Here is a 19,000-nt window from a genome sequence, read left to right as displayed (position 1 = left end):
ATATATAGAATAGAATCATAACAAACTTAAATTTACAGTTTTGTATTCATTCTGTTAATAGTCCAATTAAAGAATACCTTTAGTAAAGTGAAATCATTGTTTCTCTTAGTCCAGAAAAGTTGACTCTCAAATCATTGTTAAAAACTTACTAATATTTGTATTTGTATAGATTTTGTTGCTAAGAATGTATAGTGTGCTGCTTAGAAAACTGCATTTTTATAAAAGTAAAATAAAATATATTTTATAAACAGCTGATGTTTGTAGCAGTAGCCACCTTTATGCATTTTGAAAATTTCTTATAAACATTGACCCTAGTCCTGCAAATATGCAAGCATAGCCTTTTGATTGTGATTAGTCCTTGAAGTCAATGGCACTATTTGAGACAAATCTAAAACCCATTGAAATTAAGCACTTACTTAAATGTTTGCAAGATCAAGGGATTTTATGATTATTTATTGCATAATAAATAGATTTTCATAAAGTTTTGGAATGGTAATTAGCAAACTATCCTGACTGGACCTTCATTTAGAAATGATGAACCCATGAACCAAAATCAGTTCTAGTGTAAGTAGGTACACTCTCACAAAAGACAGTTGTGCGAGTTTACACAAGGGATGAATTTGACCTTATAACAATTTCAAAGGATCAGGTAATGAATCAGTAAATCATTTGCAATTAGATGATAGTTTTTAATTTCTTAATCTCCTTCAGTATGGGATATGGGGTAAAGGCATTAAAGAGATAAATAACCCAATTTTTCAGAATAAATATTTAAATAATATAATTTTGTGAAGTATTATGCTGTTTTAAATAAAATATAACTTAATTGTAATTTAATCCTTACAATTATACTTTCTGCAGTACACGTGATTATAAAAAATAAAACAAGATAAAGATTACTTTTTGTGGACTTCAGAAACAGGAAGGTTTATTTTTTTCCTTGGAATGATTAAGAGGAATTCTTGGATGCAAGTAATGGACTCAGTTTTTTAGACAAGTCACTTGACCTCAGTCATCTCATTGGCAATGTTAGGTAAATTCTGGAACTTCAGTGAAGGACAAGTAATACTTTTCAGTTGTTTTATGCAGTTTGAGCTCTCGATTCATTCAAAATAGATGCTCACTCTACATTCATACGTGATTTGGTTTCTGACATAAATGCCAGCAATTGTATAGTTAGTTGTACTGGCATCAGATTTCATTTGTATTGTTGTTTTACAATCAGTGCATCGACACTCATCTGACCAGCCCTCCTCCTTTATCCAGGCTTGGGACTGGCATATCAGTGCATGGGATGAGAATTAACAACTTGAGGTTTATGGATGATATAGTTATCATCGAGGAAGATGAAGAGAAGCTAGTGAGAATGATGCAGGTGCTAAATGACAAAGGGAAGCAGTATGGACTGATTATGAATATTGATAAGACGAAAACAATGGTATTTGGGGACAAGGAAATAGGAAGGAAGATCAGTGTAGAATTGAACTAGAGAACATAGAGAAGTTCATGTACTTAGGGAGCAACATGACGTATGATCTAGACTGTAAGAAGGAAATAACGACTAGAATAGCGAAAGCAAGAGTGAATTTGAAGGCGATGGATAAGATCTGGAAAGTAAAGTGATTAGCTTAGGAGTGAAACTGAGCGTCTTGAAAATGTGTATTTAGCAGCATGTTGTATGGATGTGAGACATGGGTGATAACGAAAGATTCAAAGAGAAGTATATCGGTGGTTTAAGGAAGTGGGCTCTGGGATATTGGGAACTCAGAAACCTTTTGGGAAAGTAGGAACATATACAGGAAGGATGGGCTTCACCTAAGCCAAAATGAAACCAGATTGCTGGCATGTAAAATTAAAAAGTTTTTATAGAGGCGTTTTTAAGGGCTCTGGGGGGAAGCTGACAGATATCCCTTAGGGTGTGTCTAGACTACATGCCTCCTTCGACGGAGGCATGTAGATTAGCCAGATCGGAAGAGGGAAATGAAGCCACGATTAAAATAATCGCGGCTTCATTTAAATTTAAATGGCTGCCCCGATCTGCCGATCAGCTGTTTGTCGGCAGATCGGGGCAGTCTGGACGCGATGCGCCGACAAAGAAGCCTTTCTTCATCGGCACAGGTAAACCTGGTTTCACGAGGCTTACCTGTGCCGATGAAGAAAGGCTTCTTTGTCGGCGCGTCGCGTCCAGACTGCCCCGATCTGCCGACAAACAGCTGATCGGCAGATCGGGGCAGCCATTTAAATTTAAATGAAGCCGCGATTATTTTAATCGCGGCTTCATTTCCCTCTTCCGATCTGGCTAATCTACATGCCTCCGTCGAAGGAGGCATGTAGTCTAGACACACCCTTAGAGGAGACTCTGTTAATGGGAATTCTCCATATCCTAATTAAAGCTAAGAGGATAGAAATGGATAAAGTACATAAAGAAACTGAAGAGAAACAATCAAATTAAAAATGAAATGGAAAAAAAAGAAACAAATTAAAAAGAATCCAATTCCATCACAATGACAGACAGCTAAAAAGTGACATTTTTTATACGTACTTTATATAAATGCTAGACATCCAAATACAGGTTTGATTTCCCTTGTCCAGCATCTTTGGGACCTACCAAACCCAAATGAGGGAATTTGCTGAACCAGGGGAGGTCCCCTGCCAATGGCCTCACAGCCCGTCACTGGCTCCATTTCTGGCCCCAGCCAGTCACCTTGCCACTGGCCCCAGTCAGGCTGCCTGCCATTAGCCCAGGCTCAGCTGGTTTGCTGGACTGCTGTGGAACCCAGGCCCCCTCCTTGGTGATGTGGTCCCCAGCTCCTCTGCCAGGTTGCTATGGCCCCCAGCTCCCCTTTCAGGCTAATAGGCTGTCACTACCCCAGCTTCCTTGCCGGGCTGCTGACAGCCCTGCCAGGCTCCCAGGGTTCCCACATGGTGGCCCTCTTATTGCCTGACTTCCGGCCACTGGGACTCTCTGGCCCGGGGACATTTGTGGTCCTGCCAGATGACACATGTTGCCAGACCAGAGAGTCCTGGTTTAAGGTGGTGCAACCTGTACTAAGATTGGTGAACCTGAGTGCCAGGTATTAAATGAGGATTTTGATATAATAGACATCACAGATATTTGGTGAAATGATGATAATCAATGGGATATGGTAAGACTAGGATACAAAATATTTTGGAATGGTAGACAAGTCTTGCTGGTAGAGAAGTAGCTATATATATTAACGAAAGTATATAAAGTCAAATATAGTAAAAGTTGTAAATGAATCAAGCTCTCAGAATCTCTAGGGATAAAAATTTTATTGTCAAACTGCTGCTTCAAAGCCTCCCCAATTAGAATAGCCTCCCTAAAAGCCTTGGTATCTAGCTGTAAGTCTGCCATCATGCAATCCCCCTCACTGCTCCACCCCTAGGGAAACTTTTCTCCCTTAAATTCACAAATGCTCTGCAGAGCCCAGCAGGTCGCTGTAACCATGGGACTATGTTCTTCCTTAAGGTCGAAACTGCCAAAAAGTTTCACCAATGAGCTTTTGATCTGCCAAAGGCAAATGCAGTGTTCTTTGTACCCCCAGCTCAGCCTGCTGAAACATTCCTCGCTGCTGTCCAGGTTGCTGGTGAGCGATGGGAGTAAAGGGTAGGCTGGGTCTCCTAGGATCAGTACAAGCATTTCACCACCCCCATTTGAATCTTCTGGTGTGAGAAGAAGTTCCAGCTTGTTACACAGGCCAGTGTTCCTGAAGATGTGTGCATTGTGCACCATCCCTGATCATGCTGATATCAGTGAAATGACCCCAATGATCCACCAGTGCCTGCAATACCATCGAAGGGTATTGATGTATTTTGTCACAAGATGGTCCAGGACCAGAATTGGAATGTGGATGGCATCTGTCTCCTATTCAGTATTTCACACACATTTCCCATTCAGTATTTCACACACATTTCCCAAAGTCACATTTCTTCTTGGCAGGATGCGATGAATAGCCCTGCCCGCTTGCTTGCATGAATGCAACCCCCACAGTGGACTTCCCAACTCCAAACTGATTTGTGACTGACTGGTAGTAGTTGGGAGTTGCCAGCTTCCATACAGCGATTGCCCTGTTCTTCTCCCCTGAGAAGGCAGTTCTCATTTTGGTGGACTTGTGCAGGAGGGCCGGGGTGAACTCTGCACACGTCTCCATGAGGTTGGCTCTGTGCATCCGAAAGTTCTGCTGCCACTGCTCATCGTTCCACATCTGCGTAAGGACGTGATCCCACCATTCAGTGTTTGTTTTCAGAGCCCAATAGTGACCATCTACTATGTGCAGCTGCTCTGTGACTGCCAAAAGTAATCTTGAATTGTTTGTCTCCATGGCTCACAGCAAAGTAGGCACCACAGATTCCTGTTCACATTTGAAAGACATGAAATACTGCATGATAAGCTGTGTTGTGTTCATAATACCACACTAGAGAGCAGAGCAGGATCCATGATTTCAGGCAGAGGTGGCAGGTACACAGTTTACAGAGGCTGTTGAAAAATGGTACAAACTATTCAGATGCCCATGGAATGATGGGACCGAAAAAACTACATCATGGGGTGGTAAGCCCACACACCTGATACACTGTGATCCATTGTTCATCCCCACAACTAGAGGCTTCCACCCTGGTGAAAGTGGCAAGTTGGACAGTGGGATAGATACCAATGTGCACTGCTCCCTCTCTGAGTGCTAGAGCACAGACTGTGGACATGCTCCACCAACACAAGGAGTTGTATGAACATGCACAAGCAATGGGATTATAGCTGTTTATGATTGGCAGTGTAACTTGTGTTGACTTAGTTCTGTAGTATATACATAGACTTGGTCTCTCTCTTGAGAGTTGTGTAGACAATATTTCTGGCTGGATGTGTCAGAGCTGCCTCACACTTCATTTGAAGAAGATCAGAATCTTGCTGACATGCTGTGAAGGGTTTCTGCTTCCTTTGTATCCCAACTGATAAAAGAACACGGACGTAGCCAAAAAAGACTGGATAATGCATAAAATGGAAACCCTTACCATTTGAAATCACATGGTCTTTTTTCAAGAAGAGGTCGATCGTATTGTCCTGACCATTTTCCATTTCAGGAAATTATTTTCCAGGTAAATTCCATCTCCAATTTCCATTATATATGATATTCTACTAACTTATCTGCTCTAAATTCCTATGTAGTGTTGCTGTACGCTGTTGAACTTTTTCTATGTTTTCACTCTACTGGCTCACCACTCATTAGTGAGGCATTAAATAACATCTGTGTACTTTGAGATTCTTCACAGGGAAAGGTGCTTAAAATATTTCCTTTAATTAAAACTCTGGTCATATTATTAAGTCTCTCATCCTCCAGTTCCAAATGTCATAGACCTTGCTATATAATTATCAAGTTATTATTAATAAAAAAAATAGTAAGCATCTGCAAATTTTCCCACCGTGATTCAATAGATATTTCAGTTTTATGCATTCAAGAAGGCAGCATTAAACAACATAGCAGTAAATGTGGCCAGTACCTTGGCTACACTAGTGCTTTTCCCTTTGCTACGCTTGGTGGAATTACACTGGCAATAACACAACAGTAAAAGAGTTTACAAAAACGGTTATGGGAGACAAGATTTCTCGCTGTAGCCCCTCGTCAATTACCTTGCTTCTATCTCCTCTAAAAATCTGACTGATTTGAGTAACGCTCATCCTGGCTGAAACAAAAGAATGCCTTTAGTTACAGGGAAATCAGGAATTGTATTCAGCATTATATACTATACTGCCTCCTAGAAGTGAAACCAAAAACAATATAATTGCAAGCTCACATGCAAATTTACGTGCTTTTTGCATAACATTTGAGGGTAGTTTGGTCACTATGACCACAAGAATACCAGTTTGTCATATAGAATTTTGCTACATCATAGATACAATCTGCAGAATTCTACTGCCATAAAGACACCATGCATCTGCTCTGGCCCTAACGCTAGCCTTGATCCCCAGCATGCTTATAAAAACTAGATTCAAAATGGCAAAATCTTGGGGACAGTGCAGGACGCTGGTGTTGTGAATGTTCATGAAGCGGGTTTTCTTACCTGCAGGCATTCTTCTTTGTCATCGGCTTGTGCATTTCTCGCTTCGAACTCTCTTTGAATGTAGTGATAATGCCACAGAAAAAGAAAAAATCACCAGATGAGAAAAATCGGCAGAGGCCTACTGAACACAATTTGAGGTTAAGTACTGGTGACTGGTGGGATGGAGCTGCATACTCGGGTACACCCAGTGCAACTCCCTATTCTCCTTCACGTCAGGCAAGTCCCAGGGACCCCATTTATGAAAATGGTGATTCTCTGGGGATCTCATGGAAGACATTTCTTTCTGCATTAAGATCCATGGAGGAAAGGTTGGAGATTAAGATTGATGCCTTGGCTCCACAGTTGTTAAAAACTGAAACATCTATTGAATCATGGTGGGAAAATTTGCAGATGCTTACTAATGTTTTATTAATAGTGACTTATAATTATATAGTGAGGTCTATAACATTTGGAACTGGAGGTTGAAAGACTTAATAATGTGACCGGTGTATTTAATTAAAGAAAATATATTATTTTTAAAAATAGACTGATGGGGTCTTTATAGGATGCACAGAAAGTATCAGAAGGTATGAGAGAAACTGGTAGCATCCAAATACTTCTGGAAAGTATCTTTGACACTGGAGCTAAGACCTTCCCATTGGAGCTAACTATTTATCCACATTCATTAACTCTGAATTATGCTGCAGAACTTTGTTGCATAGTCTCCATTCAGACCCCATAAATAATTCCCATTGATTTCAGAGGAAGTTTTGCTCACTGATCAGGTGCAAAATATCTGAGGTGGGTATCTGAGAACAGGGATACAGTATATGCTAAATTAGAATTCCTTAATACGCGAAAAGTGTGTTTTGTATTTAAATGTTAGAATGCATTCGGAGCAAAACACTGTTGCAAGTTTATTGTTTCTAAGGTGCTGAAATACTATAGCGATGGGTGTGGTAGAACTGAGACAGATAGTTAAAGCAATTATGACTTGCGATAACAATTAAGGTTTCCCTAAAATGAAGTGAGAATTAAGATTTATCAGTTTTTATGAGCATAGGTATGATTTTTGTCCTCATCCTATTTCCTAATATTGTTTGCAGAGCTGAATAAATTATTGACATAAATAAACAATAGGTAACACAATGAAATAAATAATACAAAATAAAAACAAACCAATACGTAATTCTGTCCATACACAATTAAATTATTATAGATAAAGCTAAGTGATCATATAAACTGCTTCAGTGATTGGTACATTATAAGCAATTAAAACAATTAAAGCTATATACTTACATAGCCATATATACCTATATAGCTATTGTTTAATATTATAATGGTATAATGTTTATACTTTCTCACAATGATAAATTTAGCTTAATGTTTTAATGCATGACCTCAGCCCTGGCTAAATTGTTTGTGAGAAATGTCAACAAAATCTATCCAGTAATCCTGAGCAGATAGAAATAACTTGTAACATTTTCCTCCTCAGCTTTCATAAGAAAAGATCTTGGGGTATTTCACTTATCTGGAAGGCTCACTCCATTATTTCTTACCAACTGTTTTAGCTCCAGAGATTAAGTCTGGTAAGGGCCCCATAGAATGTCTTTTTGAGGGGGGAGTCATGAAACATTTTAAACAAATCTTTCTGTTTCATGTAACACCTTGTCCTTTTCAGTATTTGGCCAATAAGGCTCCAGTTTTGGGGAAATGATGGTATATTTATGCAAATTTGATTTTCTAACAACAACTGGTGGGCTATTTACTACTTTTTAAACAGTTAGCTCAGTAAGGCTGTAAATCATTCTGCTTCAGGATACTTTTGACAGTCTGGACTTCTCTCTCTCTCTCTACGTTGCCGTTCATTGCCTTGAGAGTAATATGGACTTAAGAGTTTCCGAATGTCTTGAATTTTGTAGATGAAAATTTACTCAAAATTAACTGATTATGATTTCCATAGAGACTAAACAGCTACTTTTCATTTATCACTGTTGTGCTGAATATAGATTGCATGAGTAATATAAATGAATAACAGTTAATAAGCATAAACTATAACTGGCCATTTATAGTCAAATATAGCTGTAGCTGCCATGATCCTTCAGGAAGAGTTTAAATGTTCTTTGTGCTGATGTCACTGCTGTTGCGAGATATTACTTTATTTTTAATGGCTATACTGATTTCTAGATACCAGATGGCTTGTGTGTTTGCTCTCAACATCTGCTTAATTCCATGTGAGTTTCAAATATCTGGATCACTCCCACAACTTTCAGTACTTCTGGGAAGACTGAATTTGTTCTTGGTTCGAGGTTCTTGCTTTGTCAATGCAGTGATGCTCAGTTCATTAAGGAATTCATTAAGGTTTGAGCTTCAGCCCACATCAGAAATATGTTTGGCCACCCTCTTTAAGATATGGCATTATTGTTATAAGCCCTCTCTTTGAAGTAGCGAAATTAATGTAACACAAATCCTCATCTTTCTATTTGTTTTAAAAAACAGGAACAATAAGGTTATGCCACTCAGTTACTTCATGAATCTGCGTAATAATCCCATTACTTTCCCTCGTTCAGGGTATGTCTACACAATAGCATGTACCTTGAAATAAGCTACGCAATTTGAGCTATACAAACTGTGTAGCTTATTTCAAAATAGCTTATTTTGAAATTTGGCACTGTCTACACAGCACTTATTTTGAAATAAATCGCTATTCTGATGACTTCCTTAATCCTCGTACAACGAGGTTTACAGGAAGTTAAAGTAAGAATTTTGAAATAATGGGCTTCTTGTGTAGACAGTGTATAACGTTATTTCGGAATAATGAACGTTATTCCAAAATAATTCTGCTATGTAGATGTACCCTCAGAGCCTACTTGCACTTTTGGCAGCAGTGAAACAAATAATCTCCACTTAAGAAAACCAGTATCTTCTAACACATCAGTATTTATCTTTTTTGCATGTTTGATTAATTCTCTTGTCTTTGCTGTACTTTAGCCCAGCATACTAATAACCTTGCCACTGGAGTCCCCAAATATACAGAAAGTAGATGGAGTGCCACTTAATTCTGCTATTCTCTATGCAACAAGCAATATTGAATTTGTCCACAGTCTGTCCAGAAATTCCCAAGGAACGAGGTGTACCGGTAGTTCGGAATAGGAAGCCTAATCTGAACTACCTACTCCGTGCTGCGTGTAGCCGTGGGCACGGAGTCCGAACTAGTGGACATTTAAAAATGGCGGCGCCCGGCAAGATGCAAATGAAGCCCAGGAAATTCAAATCCCGGGCTTCATTTGCAACTTTGGTTGCCTACATTAACCACCCTAGTTCGAACTAGGGTAGTAGTGTAGACATACTCCAAGTTTCTATACATTTTTAATGATTTTCATTATCTGGGTATGCTGAAAGAAGGACAGGAGACATTGAATGTGATTTAATTAGGCTGAACTTTATTCTCAACTGTCTGGGAGTGCCCAGTGTACAGTGCAGATAATTCTATAATCATTTCAGTGCCTAGCCAGAAAGCTTCTGTCTGCCCTCCCCCTGATGCGTGCTGGTCCGCAGCCAACCCACTGAGTAGGAGGAACTATGAAGGAGAATGGGAGGAACTATGAAGGAGAGTTTGCTCCCTGCTCTATCAGGGTATGTCTACATTACAGCACTAATTCGAACTAACTTAGTTCGAATTAGTTAATTCGAACTAAGCTAATTCGAATTAGCGCATCTAGACTTAAAAACTAGTTCGAATTAGCGTTTTGCTAATTCGAACTAGCATGTCCACACTGAGTGGACCCTGAACCGAGGTTAAGGATGGCCGGAAGCAGTGCCGGCAAGGCATCAGATTAGGACTCAGAGTGTGGAGCTGCTGCCTCAGGCTAGCTGAGGGCTGTGCTTAAAGGGACCCGACCCCCACCCCGGACAGACAGTTCTCAGGGGTTTCCCGCTTGCAAAGCAGTCCTGGCTTGGAGTGCCCTGAGTGCCCACACTCGGCACATCACAGCACTAGGCCATCAGACCGGCTGCACTTGCTGCAGGCTGCCATCCGGAGGGGGGGTCAATCAGGGGGCTTCAGGAGAGATTCCACCCCGAGGAGCCCGCAGAGCCAGCCCAGTCGTCCCCATCGGGGGCTCGTACCCCATTCCTCCCTCACCTCCTTCCACTTACCCCTCCCTAGCCCTCCTTCCTGATGTACAAAATAAAGGACACGTGTGTTCAAAAATAGAAACTCTCTTTATTGAACAAAACTGGGAGACTGGGAAAAGAAGGTGGGAGAGGGGAAGAAAGAGGGTGGGAGAGGGGAGGGCAACTAAAATGATCAGGGGTTTGGAACAGGTCCCATATGAAGAGAGGCTAAAGAGACTGGGACTTTTCAGCTTAGAAAAGAGGAGACTGAGAGGGTATATGATAGAGGTCAATAAAAGCATGAGTGGTGTGGAAAGGGTGCATAAAGAAAAGGTCTTCATTAGTTCCATAATATAAGGACTAAAGGACACCAAATGAAATGAATGGGTAGCAGGCTTAAAACTAGTAACAGAAAGTTGTTCTTCACAAAGCAAAGAGTCAACCTGTGGAACTCCTTGCTGCAGGAGGCTATGAAGGCTAGAACTATAACAGAGTTTAAAGAGAAGTGAGATAAAGTGATGGAGGTTGGGTCCATGGAATGGTATTAGCCAGGGGGTAAGAATGGTGTCCCTGGCCTCTGTTTGTGGAAGGCTGGAGATGGATGGCACGAGATAAATGGCTTGATCATTGTCTTTGGTCCATCCCCTCCAGGGTACCTAGTGTAGGCCGCTGTCGGCAGACAGGCTACTAGGCTTGATGGACCTTTGGTCTGACCCAGTATGGCCATTCTAAGCTCAGGGCTCAGGGTCGGGGGTCTCAGTGGACCACCTTGATTTTCATGCCAACCTGCTCCTGGGTTGAGGTCCACGATGTCCGCACTAGACCAGGCAGGCGCCCACGTCTTGTGGCCCCGGGCAGGCTCCTGGGAGCCGCCAGCCTGGTCCCAGGAAGAGGCGGAGGGCTGGGTGGCAGCGGGTGGCCGGCTCGAGCCGTGCCAGGTGCAGGGTCTGCTGGCTGGGTGCTGGCAGGCTTGCACCTGGCACGGGCACCATAGCCAGCCTGTGCCCCTTTAAGGGCTCCGGGGCAGGGAGGGGGCAGACGAGTTTCCCTGGTGGTGCCCAGAGTGGCAACCAGGGAAAGCTGGGAAGGGCTAGCCTCCCACTAGTTCAAATTAAGTGGCTACACAGCCCTTAATTCGAATTAGTTAATTCGAACTAGGCGTTAGTCCTCGTGAAATGAGGTTTACCTAGTTGGAATTAAGCGCTCCGCTAGTTCGAATTAAGTTCGAACTAGCTGTTTGCATGTGTAGCGCCTATCAAAGTTAATTCGAACTAACGTCTGTTAGTTCGAATTAACTTTGTAGTGTAGACATACCCGCAGGGTATGACTACACTGCAAGCTTATTTCGGAATAAGCTATTCCAGAAGATATATTCCAAAATAGCTTATTTCGAAATAGAGTGTCCATACTACAGAGAAGCCTCAAAATTAGTCCAAGGCAGGCTCCCCTAATATGGACGTGCTATCTTGATTTAGAGCCCCAGGAGGCACTGCGCAGAAATTACTTAGAATGGACCTGGGGATGGAGCCATTTCAACGTAGCAGAAGTGGAAGTGTGCACATTGCAGCTATTTTGAAATAGCTATTTCGGAGGAGGAGTTATTCCTCGTGGAATGAGGTTTACAGTAGTTGGAATAAGCCACCCATTATTTCGATATTATTTCAAAATGACGGAAGTGCTTTGTAGACACTCGCATTGCTATTTAGGAATACCACTAGTTATTCTGAGGTAACAGTGCAGTGTAGATGCACCCTCAGTCATAAAAGCCTCAACTCTCTTCTGTTTCTGCTCTTTTAAAGAATATCTCTTTTAAATCTTTTACCAATCCATTTTATCTGATCACCATATCCCTTACCTGCACCAGACATCTGCTCCAAATTGGCATAATGAGTTGCGACATCATAGTCTAACTCCTGTTTCTTGTTCACCCCTCCCCCCGAACCAACTGTGAGGAAGGAGAAACCCCCACATATTTTGCCTTACCAATCTAGGGGTGAGGGAAAAATTCATTCTCATATCCCAGGAAAAGAAGAGCATACTGACAAAATTCAGTATTTCACGGTATTCATGCGTGGGAAGGTGAGAGCTGCTCCATTTGGTCCATGTTTTCCTGCACCGGCGTGGACTCTCATATCCCCCCCCCTTTTCAGTCCCCTGGGTAGGTGATAGACACTGATGTGGTCTGCAGCTACATCAGAAAGTCACTCCCTGGCTTTCTAGATCTTAAAGTGGCACATGTTTTTCAAGAAGCCAGACAATGACTCCCACTGCTTAATGTGCAGTGCGGTCAATTATCTTCCCTCCGTTTTGGCAATACATAGAAAACTGGTGTCTCATGAGAGAACTGAAGGATTTGAAAATATGCTGTGCTTCCCTATCAAGTCTCCCCCTCCCCCCGGCACTGCTGCCAACCCTGCAATGCCTGGCTAGCATTAGTGCAGGTGCAATGGCCACTGCTTACTGGAGCAAGCTGTCAGGGCAGTTTATGACATGCTACATCTTTGCCTTCCTCACCCACAGTGTTCAGCAAGTTTCTATACAAGTATTTCCCAACTGTCTCTTCATGCTTCCGACCAGCACACTTCAGTTGAAGCAGATACCTAAGCTTGTTAAGGCTTTTCAACTGCTGGATGAGGAGGGCACAGAGCAGCGTTAGCTGTTTTGGACTATGTTCTAATGTTCCAGTCACCAGTTTTACATCTGCTGCCAAATACACAGTGAAGGCCGGCAAACGTGGAGCCTGGGACTGCCTAGTCAGAAGGGAGAGAAACATGGGTCTTCACCCAGGGGAGCTGGAAGTCGAGAGTGGGTTCCCTTCCTGAACCACTGGGGGAAAATACAGGTACAGTTGCCCTGAATTGTGACAACATCCTTATGCCAGGAACTCTATGCAAGTGACGTCCGACGTGTTCCAGCACCATCGTTTTTCAGTCTTGGTATTAACTGATTGATGCATATATGCTTGAGGAGGCAATTGTTGGCAGCTTAAAGATCTCAGATTCAACTTCCAGACCTCAAATATGCCAATAACTTTGTGTTGTTGGCTCATTTTGGTGAATTGCTGCAGCTCACATCTGGTCTGTAGGCACAAAAAACACCATGCAATGGTTTGGTTACTTATCTGGGTAAAACTAAGTCCCAGGTCATTATCACTAAGCAACCTCAACTCGGGCTACAACCAGATCAGTATTGACCTTTGTGGGCAAGCCATTGAGAGAGAGGCATCAAATTAACATTTGGGAAATGCCATAGACTGTGCAGCTGGAAAGATGTGGACACTTATCTATCAGCAACCACTGCCATGTTTGAGGTCCATCAGTGTGGCCACTGTGGAGATGCCATGACATCATTGTTTGCTACAAAGCTGTGGACGCACAGTTATACCAACTTCATTACATAGAAGTGAGAAGCCGTCACGAAGGAAGGCTGATGAACACCAAACTGACATTTTCTATTCCTGTTGTCATCATCAGGTGTTCCTTATCAAATGACAGGTCAAAATCAGATTGATGACTTTCAAAGCCACGCCCTGCAACTGCCTCTTTCAGGCACTCATTAAGTTTCTGCAGCTTTCCTGGTATGGAAGGAATGGCAGGTCAACAAATTGCAAACCATGTGTACACAAGCACAGTGCTCGGCAGCAGAATTCACATCCCAGTGATCTGATAAGATGGACCAGTGATGGACACAGATTGAATAATGCCTCACCAGAGATCAATCCAGAAGGTGTATGGTTTGCATGGTGGTTTGAGATTTGTCATGACGATGATGGTTTTTTCCAGACTAGTGGACAGCAGGACATTTAAAACCTGAGATTTTGCTTTCTGCAGCTTCCTCCATTGTCTACTACCTGTTTCTTTCCTCTGCTAATATAAAACAAAAAGGTATCAAATAATCTTGATGTTGTTCCAATAAGGAAAAAGATAAAGATCGTGTACCTTCAATTTTAAGTGAATTTGGACAAGGGGGCTCAAAATCAATAGTAGTCTCTCCTCTCTTTTTTTTACAAGACCCCCTTGTCTATTACTCTTATGTATTCTTATCTCTGAGCATCTACTTGTATGTTACATGCCCATCTCTCCAGTTCTAAGCTCCTCTATTTTATATGTAGGTACCCTTTAGTAGAGGGGCATACCACTCTGAGCAACCGGAGGGATATATATCCAATTTCACAAGTTTTGTGCTTGTGGCCCAGGAATCCACATTTGCTGCCAAAATGCCTCAGAATTGACAGCTTGAGAAAGCTTCAAAAATCTGAGGTTTGACTGTTTTATGTTTTCCTTCTTGAACAGATGAGTTATCTTATATGCACATCTCTTGCTTTTTCAGTTTTGGTATCTATCTTAAATCTGGAAAATCTTTTCATTCTGGTCATCTTACAGCACTAGCTGAACTGGATGACAGTGGAGGGTAGTAATCAGAAATTTTCTTTCAAAAGTATGTTCTATCACTAGGCTGGCTCTTTATCCTCCTTTTCTAAGGTTCATTCCCTGTCTGGTACTGAGACAAAACTAGATGTTGTCTTGTCTGGTATTGGAAGAGGGATGCCATTTTGGAGACATGCCGCTCTGCCCTCCCCAACGTGACCTTAGGGGGAAAATTTAGGCTGTGGAATAGTTTTCCAAGGGAAGTGTTAGAAGCTCCATTTTTTGGATTAGCCAAAGCTGTAGATAATTTCCTGTAGGAAACAAATATATTAGTCCTCAGTGATGAATAGAATGATCTTACTGGCCTTTTCCATCTTTAATTTCTATGACTCTTTGAACAAAAAGAACAGCCACCATGAATATTGCTTTCTAAAAAGCACACAAATTCCTAATCTGTAATTTTAAAATCACCATTTTATAAGTATAAAAGAATGCTACAGGTTTTTCGTTTCTCAGTCAATATATACTTCATGCCCTTGACTTAGCCAAGGTATTCTTGTATTTGAGGAAAATGCTTACCCTGATACTTTGGATGGGATCTCTGAAGAAACTTAGGCCAGCTCTTCACTACAAAAGAAAGTCAACTTAAGATATGCAACTCCATCTACGAGAATGGTGTAGCTGGAGTCAAAGTACCTTATATCGAATTTCTGCAGTGTCCCCACTGCGGGAGGTCTACAGGAGAAACTTACTCCTCATGATCCTATGGAGTACTAGAGATGATGGGGCTGCCATCAGTGGTAAATTTAGCGGGTCCTTATTAGATATACTAAATCAAACTGCAGAAGATCAATCTCAGGAGTGTTGATCTCGGAGTAAGTGTAGACCTAGGAAAAAAAAGCAGCTATTCCAGGCCTTTATTTTGTCAGCCTTAGTTTTTCTGAGCCTTAAAGTCACCAAGCATGGAAGAGCAACAGGTCAGCAGTTCATTCATAATAAGGACCCTCTCCTAAAGCCCATACTGTTATAGGACTACTGAACTGAATAATGGCTGCAGATAATGCAAAATGTTCAAACATGTTGAAAGGAAATAGTAAACATCAGCCTGGCTGAATGGCTTGTTAGAACATTTAGGCTAAATTTACACTACAGCAGGCAGTAAACTTAAGCTACTCAACTCCAGCTACATAAATAACGTGGCTGGAGTCAATGCACCTTAAGTCAGGTACCTTAGACTCCACCACAGGGGGTCAATGGAAGAAATTTTCCTTCAACTTTCCTTACTTTTCACATCCAGGGCAGAGTAATAGGGTCAACTGGAGAGCGATCTGTGGTTGATTTGGTAGGTCTTCAATAGATCCACTAAATCGACTGCTGATGGATCGATCTCAGTGTCGATCCAAGTTGTAATATAGATGTACTCTTAGATCCAAAAATAGGTGTTTTGGACCAAAAAGGGTATCAGAATCTGGTCACTAGCAAAGGAAGGTTTCCCTGATTTCTTCCTTATAGATAAATTGCTGTAGAGCATTGATATCAACATATTACTAAAAATCTCCAGCCCATGCACCTTCATTCAATTTTCTTTAAAGCAATTTTCTTTAATGCATTTAATTTTAATTTATTTTAAATTAAATTTAATTTAATGCAAAAAAGAAAAATCTATGTAATCATTCTGTGAATGGATAACCAGCCACACTAGTCATATTTTTCACTGAAGTATAGCAAGAACAAAATTATGTTTCTATAATCCAGCAAAATTATGACTAGATACGGCTTGCAATATTTCAGTGAATTAAGCAGCTTCCTTACAGAGCATTTTTTCAGGATGTTCAGGATAGTTTCCCCTAAGCACAGGCATAATATAAAATATGTTTAGTTGTGTGGTCCCACTGATTAATTTTCTTTCTCATCACTTGATAGGAAGAAAATTGCTTCCAAGCCTGAAAAACTAAGAATAGGCAGATCTAGCGTCCTCCCTGTCATCATTAAATCAGGGAAAAAAACACAATTAACACAGGCAAAGGTAAGATCACTTGATTTTCAGTCTTTTACAGATCTCATAGAGGTAAGTATGATTTCCAGTTATATCAGAATATATATGGTGGTACTTTCCTGTGCCAGAAGTAGGAATCAATTGACAGCTACAACCAAGAGCCAGACAGAATGCAAAGTTGAAGGACACAAGAATATTTGTTAGTCTTCTGTGAACCTCCCACACAAGGGCCATTCATAATCACAGACCTCTGTGCTTGATGGAATCAAAGGACTTCTGAATGCACATGTCCTAGGGTACACATTCTCCTAAAGAGAGACAAGAGAGTCCATGGTCCCTCCCATCCCAATCCACACAATAGGCTATGTGAATCAGTGGAGTAGGAGGTCTCATCTTATAGAATCATAAAGCTGGACGAGACCTCACGAGGTCATCAAGTCCAGCCCTCTGCCCAAGGCAGGACCAATCCCAACTAAATCAACCCAGCCAGGGCTTTGTTAAGCCGAGACTTAAAAACCTCTAGGGATGGAGATTCCACCACCTCCCAAGGTAACCCATTCCAGTTCTTCACCACCCTCCTAGTGAAATAGTTTTTCCTAATATCCAACCTAGACTTCCCCCACTGTAACCATTGCTCCTTGTTCTGCCATCTGCCACCACTGAGAATAGCCTCTTTCCATCCTCTTTGGAACCTCCCTTCAGGAAGTTGAAGGCTGCTATCAAATCCCCCCTCACTCTTCTCTTCTGAAGTCTAAACAAACCCAAATCCCTCAGTCTCTCCTCATAGGTCATGTCCAGCCCCCTTATTATTTTGGTCGCCCTCTGCTGGACCCTCTCCAATGCATCCACATCCTGTCTATAGTGGAAGGCCCAGAACTGGACACAATACTCCAGATGTGGCTTCACCAGAACCGAATAAAGAGGAATAATCACTTCTCTAGATCTGCTGGCAGTGCTCCGCCTAATGCAACCTAATATGCCATTAGCCTTCTTGGCTATTAGGGCACACTGTTGACTCATATCCAGCTTCTCATCCACTGTAATCCCCAGGTCCTTTTCTGCAGAACTCCTACTTACCCAGTCGGTCCCCAGCCTGTAACAATGCTTGGGATTCTTCCATTCCAAGTGCAGGACTCTAAACTTGTCGTTGTTGAATCTCCTCAGATTTCTTTTGGCCCAATCCTCTAATCTGTCTAGGTCACTCTGGACCCTATCCCTGCCCTCCAGCATATCTACCTCTCCCCTTAGCTTAGTGTCATCTGCAAACTTGCTGAGGGTGCAATCCATCCCCTCATCCAGGTCATTAATACAGCTGTTGGACAAAACCAGTCCTAGAACCGATCCTTGGGGTACTCCGCTTGAAACCGACCGCCAACCTGCCGTTGAGCCATTGATCACAACCCATTGGGCCCGACATTCTAGCCAGCTTTCTATCCATCTTATAGTCCAATTATCCAATCCATACTCCCTTAATTTGCTATCAAGAATATTGTGGGAGACCGTATTAAAAGCTTTGCTAAAGTCAAGGTATATCACATCCACTGATTTCCCCATATCCACAGAGCAAGTTACCTTATCATGGAAGCTAATCAGATTGGTCAGGCAGGACTTGCCCTTCGTGAATCCATGTTGACTATTCCTGATCGCTTTCCCCTCTTCCAAGTGCTTCAAAATGGATTCTTTGATGATCCCCTCTGTGATTTTTCCAGGGACTGAGGTAAGGCTGACTGGTCTGTAGTTCCCTGGATTGTCCTCCTTCCCTTTTTTAGAGATGGGCACAACATTTGCCTTTTTCCAATCATCCAGGATCTCTCCCGCTCTCCACAAGCTTTCAAAGATAATGGCTGAAGGCTCTTCAATGACATTAGCCCTCAGGGTGATCCCTCGGAAGCCTCGGATGCATTAGATCCGGACCCATGGATTTGTGTATGTTTAGCTTTTCTAAATAGTTCCTAACCTGTTCTTTCCCCACCAAGGGCTGTCCACCTTCTTCCCATGCTGCATTGCCTAGCGCATTAGGCTGGAAGCTGACCTTGTCCGTGAAGACAGAGGCAAAGAAAGCATTGAGTACTTCAGCTTTCCCCACATCATCTGTCACTAGGTTACCTCCCTCATCCAGTAAGGGTCCTACACCCTCTCTGATCACCCTTTTATCACTAACATGCCTGTAGAAACCTTTCTTGTTGCCCTTCACATCCCTTGCTAACTGCAATTCCAATTGAGCTTTCGCCTTCCTGATAACTACCCTGCATTCTTGAGCAATATATTTACACTCCTCCCTAGTCATCTGTCCAAGTTTCCACTTCTTGTAAGCTTCCTTTTTGTGTTTAAGCTCACCAAGGATTTCCCCAGTAAGACAATCTGGTCGCCTACCATATTTGCTTTTCTTGCTGCGCACCGGGATGGTTTCTTCCTGTGCCTTTAATAAGGCTTCTTTAAAATATTTCCAGCTCTCTTGGACTCCTTTCCC

General features: G+C 42.0%; 1 protein-coding gene across 4 annotated transcripts in view; it reads left to right on the top strand.

Annotated features, from left to right (window-relative positions):
* The first annotated feature begins 2,356 nt into the window (after nt 1-2,356).
* DYRK4 (dual specificity tyrosine phosphorylation regulated kinase 4) overlaps nt 2,357-19,000 on the top strand; it is a 77,092-nt gene continuing 60,448 nt past the window's right edge. For 2 of the 4 annotated variants that reach the window (XM_075900655.1, XM_075900632.1), the window contains exons 1-2: nt 6,304-6,446; nt 16,458-16,560. In XM_075900655.1, the coding sequence (XP_075756770.1) occupies nt 6,370-6,446; nt 16,458-16,560 (180 nt within the window). In that variant the 5' untranslated portion in view covers nt 6,304-6,369. The other 2 variants (XM_075900648.1, XM_075900639.1) reach the window with 2 other exon arrangements.

This window comes from Pelodiscus sinensis, chromosome 1 (assembly GCF_049634645.1).
Source record: "Pelodiscus sinensis isolate JC-2024 chromosome 1, ASM4963464v1, whole genome shotgun sequence".
NCBI lineage: Eukaryota > Metazoa > Chordata > Testudines > Trionychidae > Pelodiscus > Pelodiscus sinensis.
The sequence above is the reverse complement of the archived record's forward strand: the minus strand, read 5'-3'. Positions and strand labels throughout refer to the sequence as shown.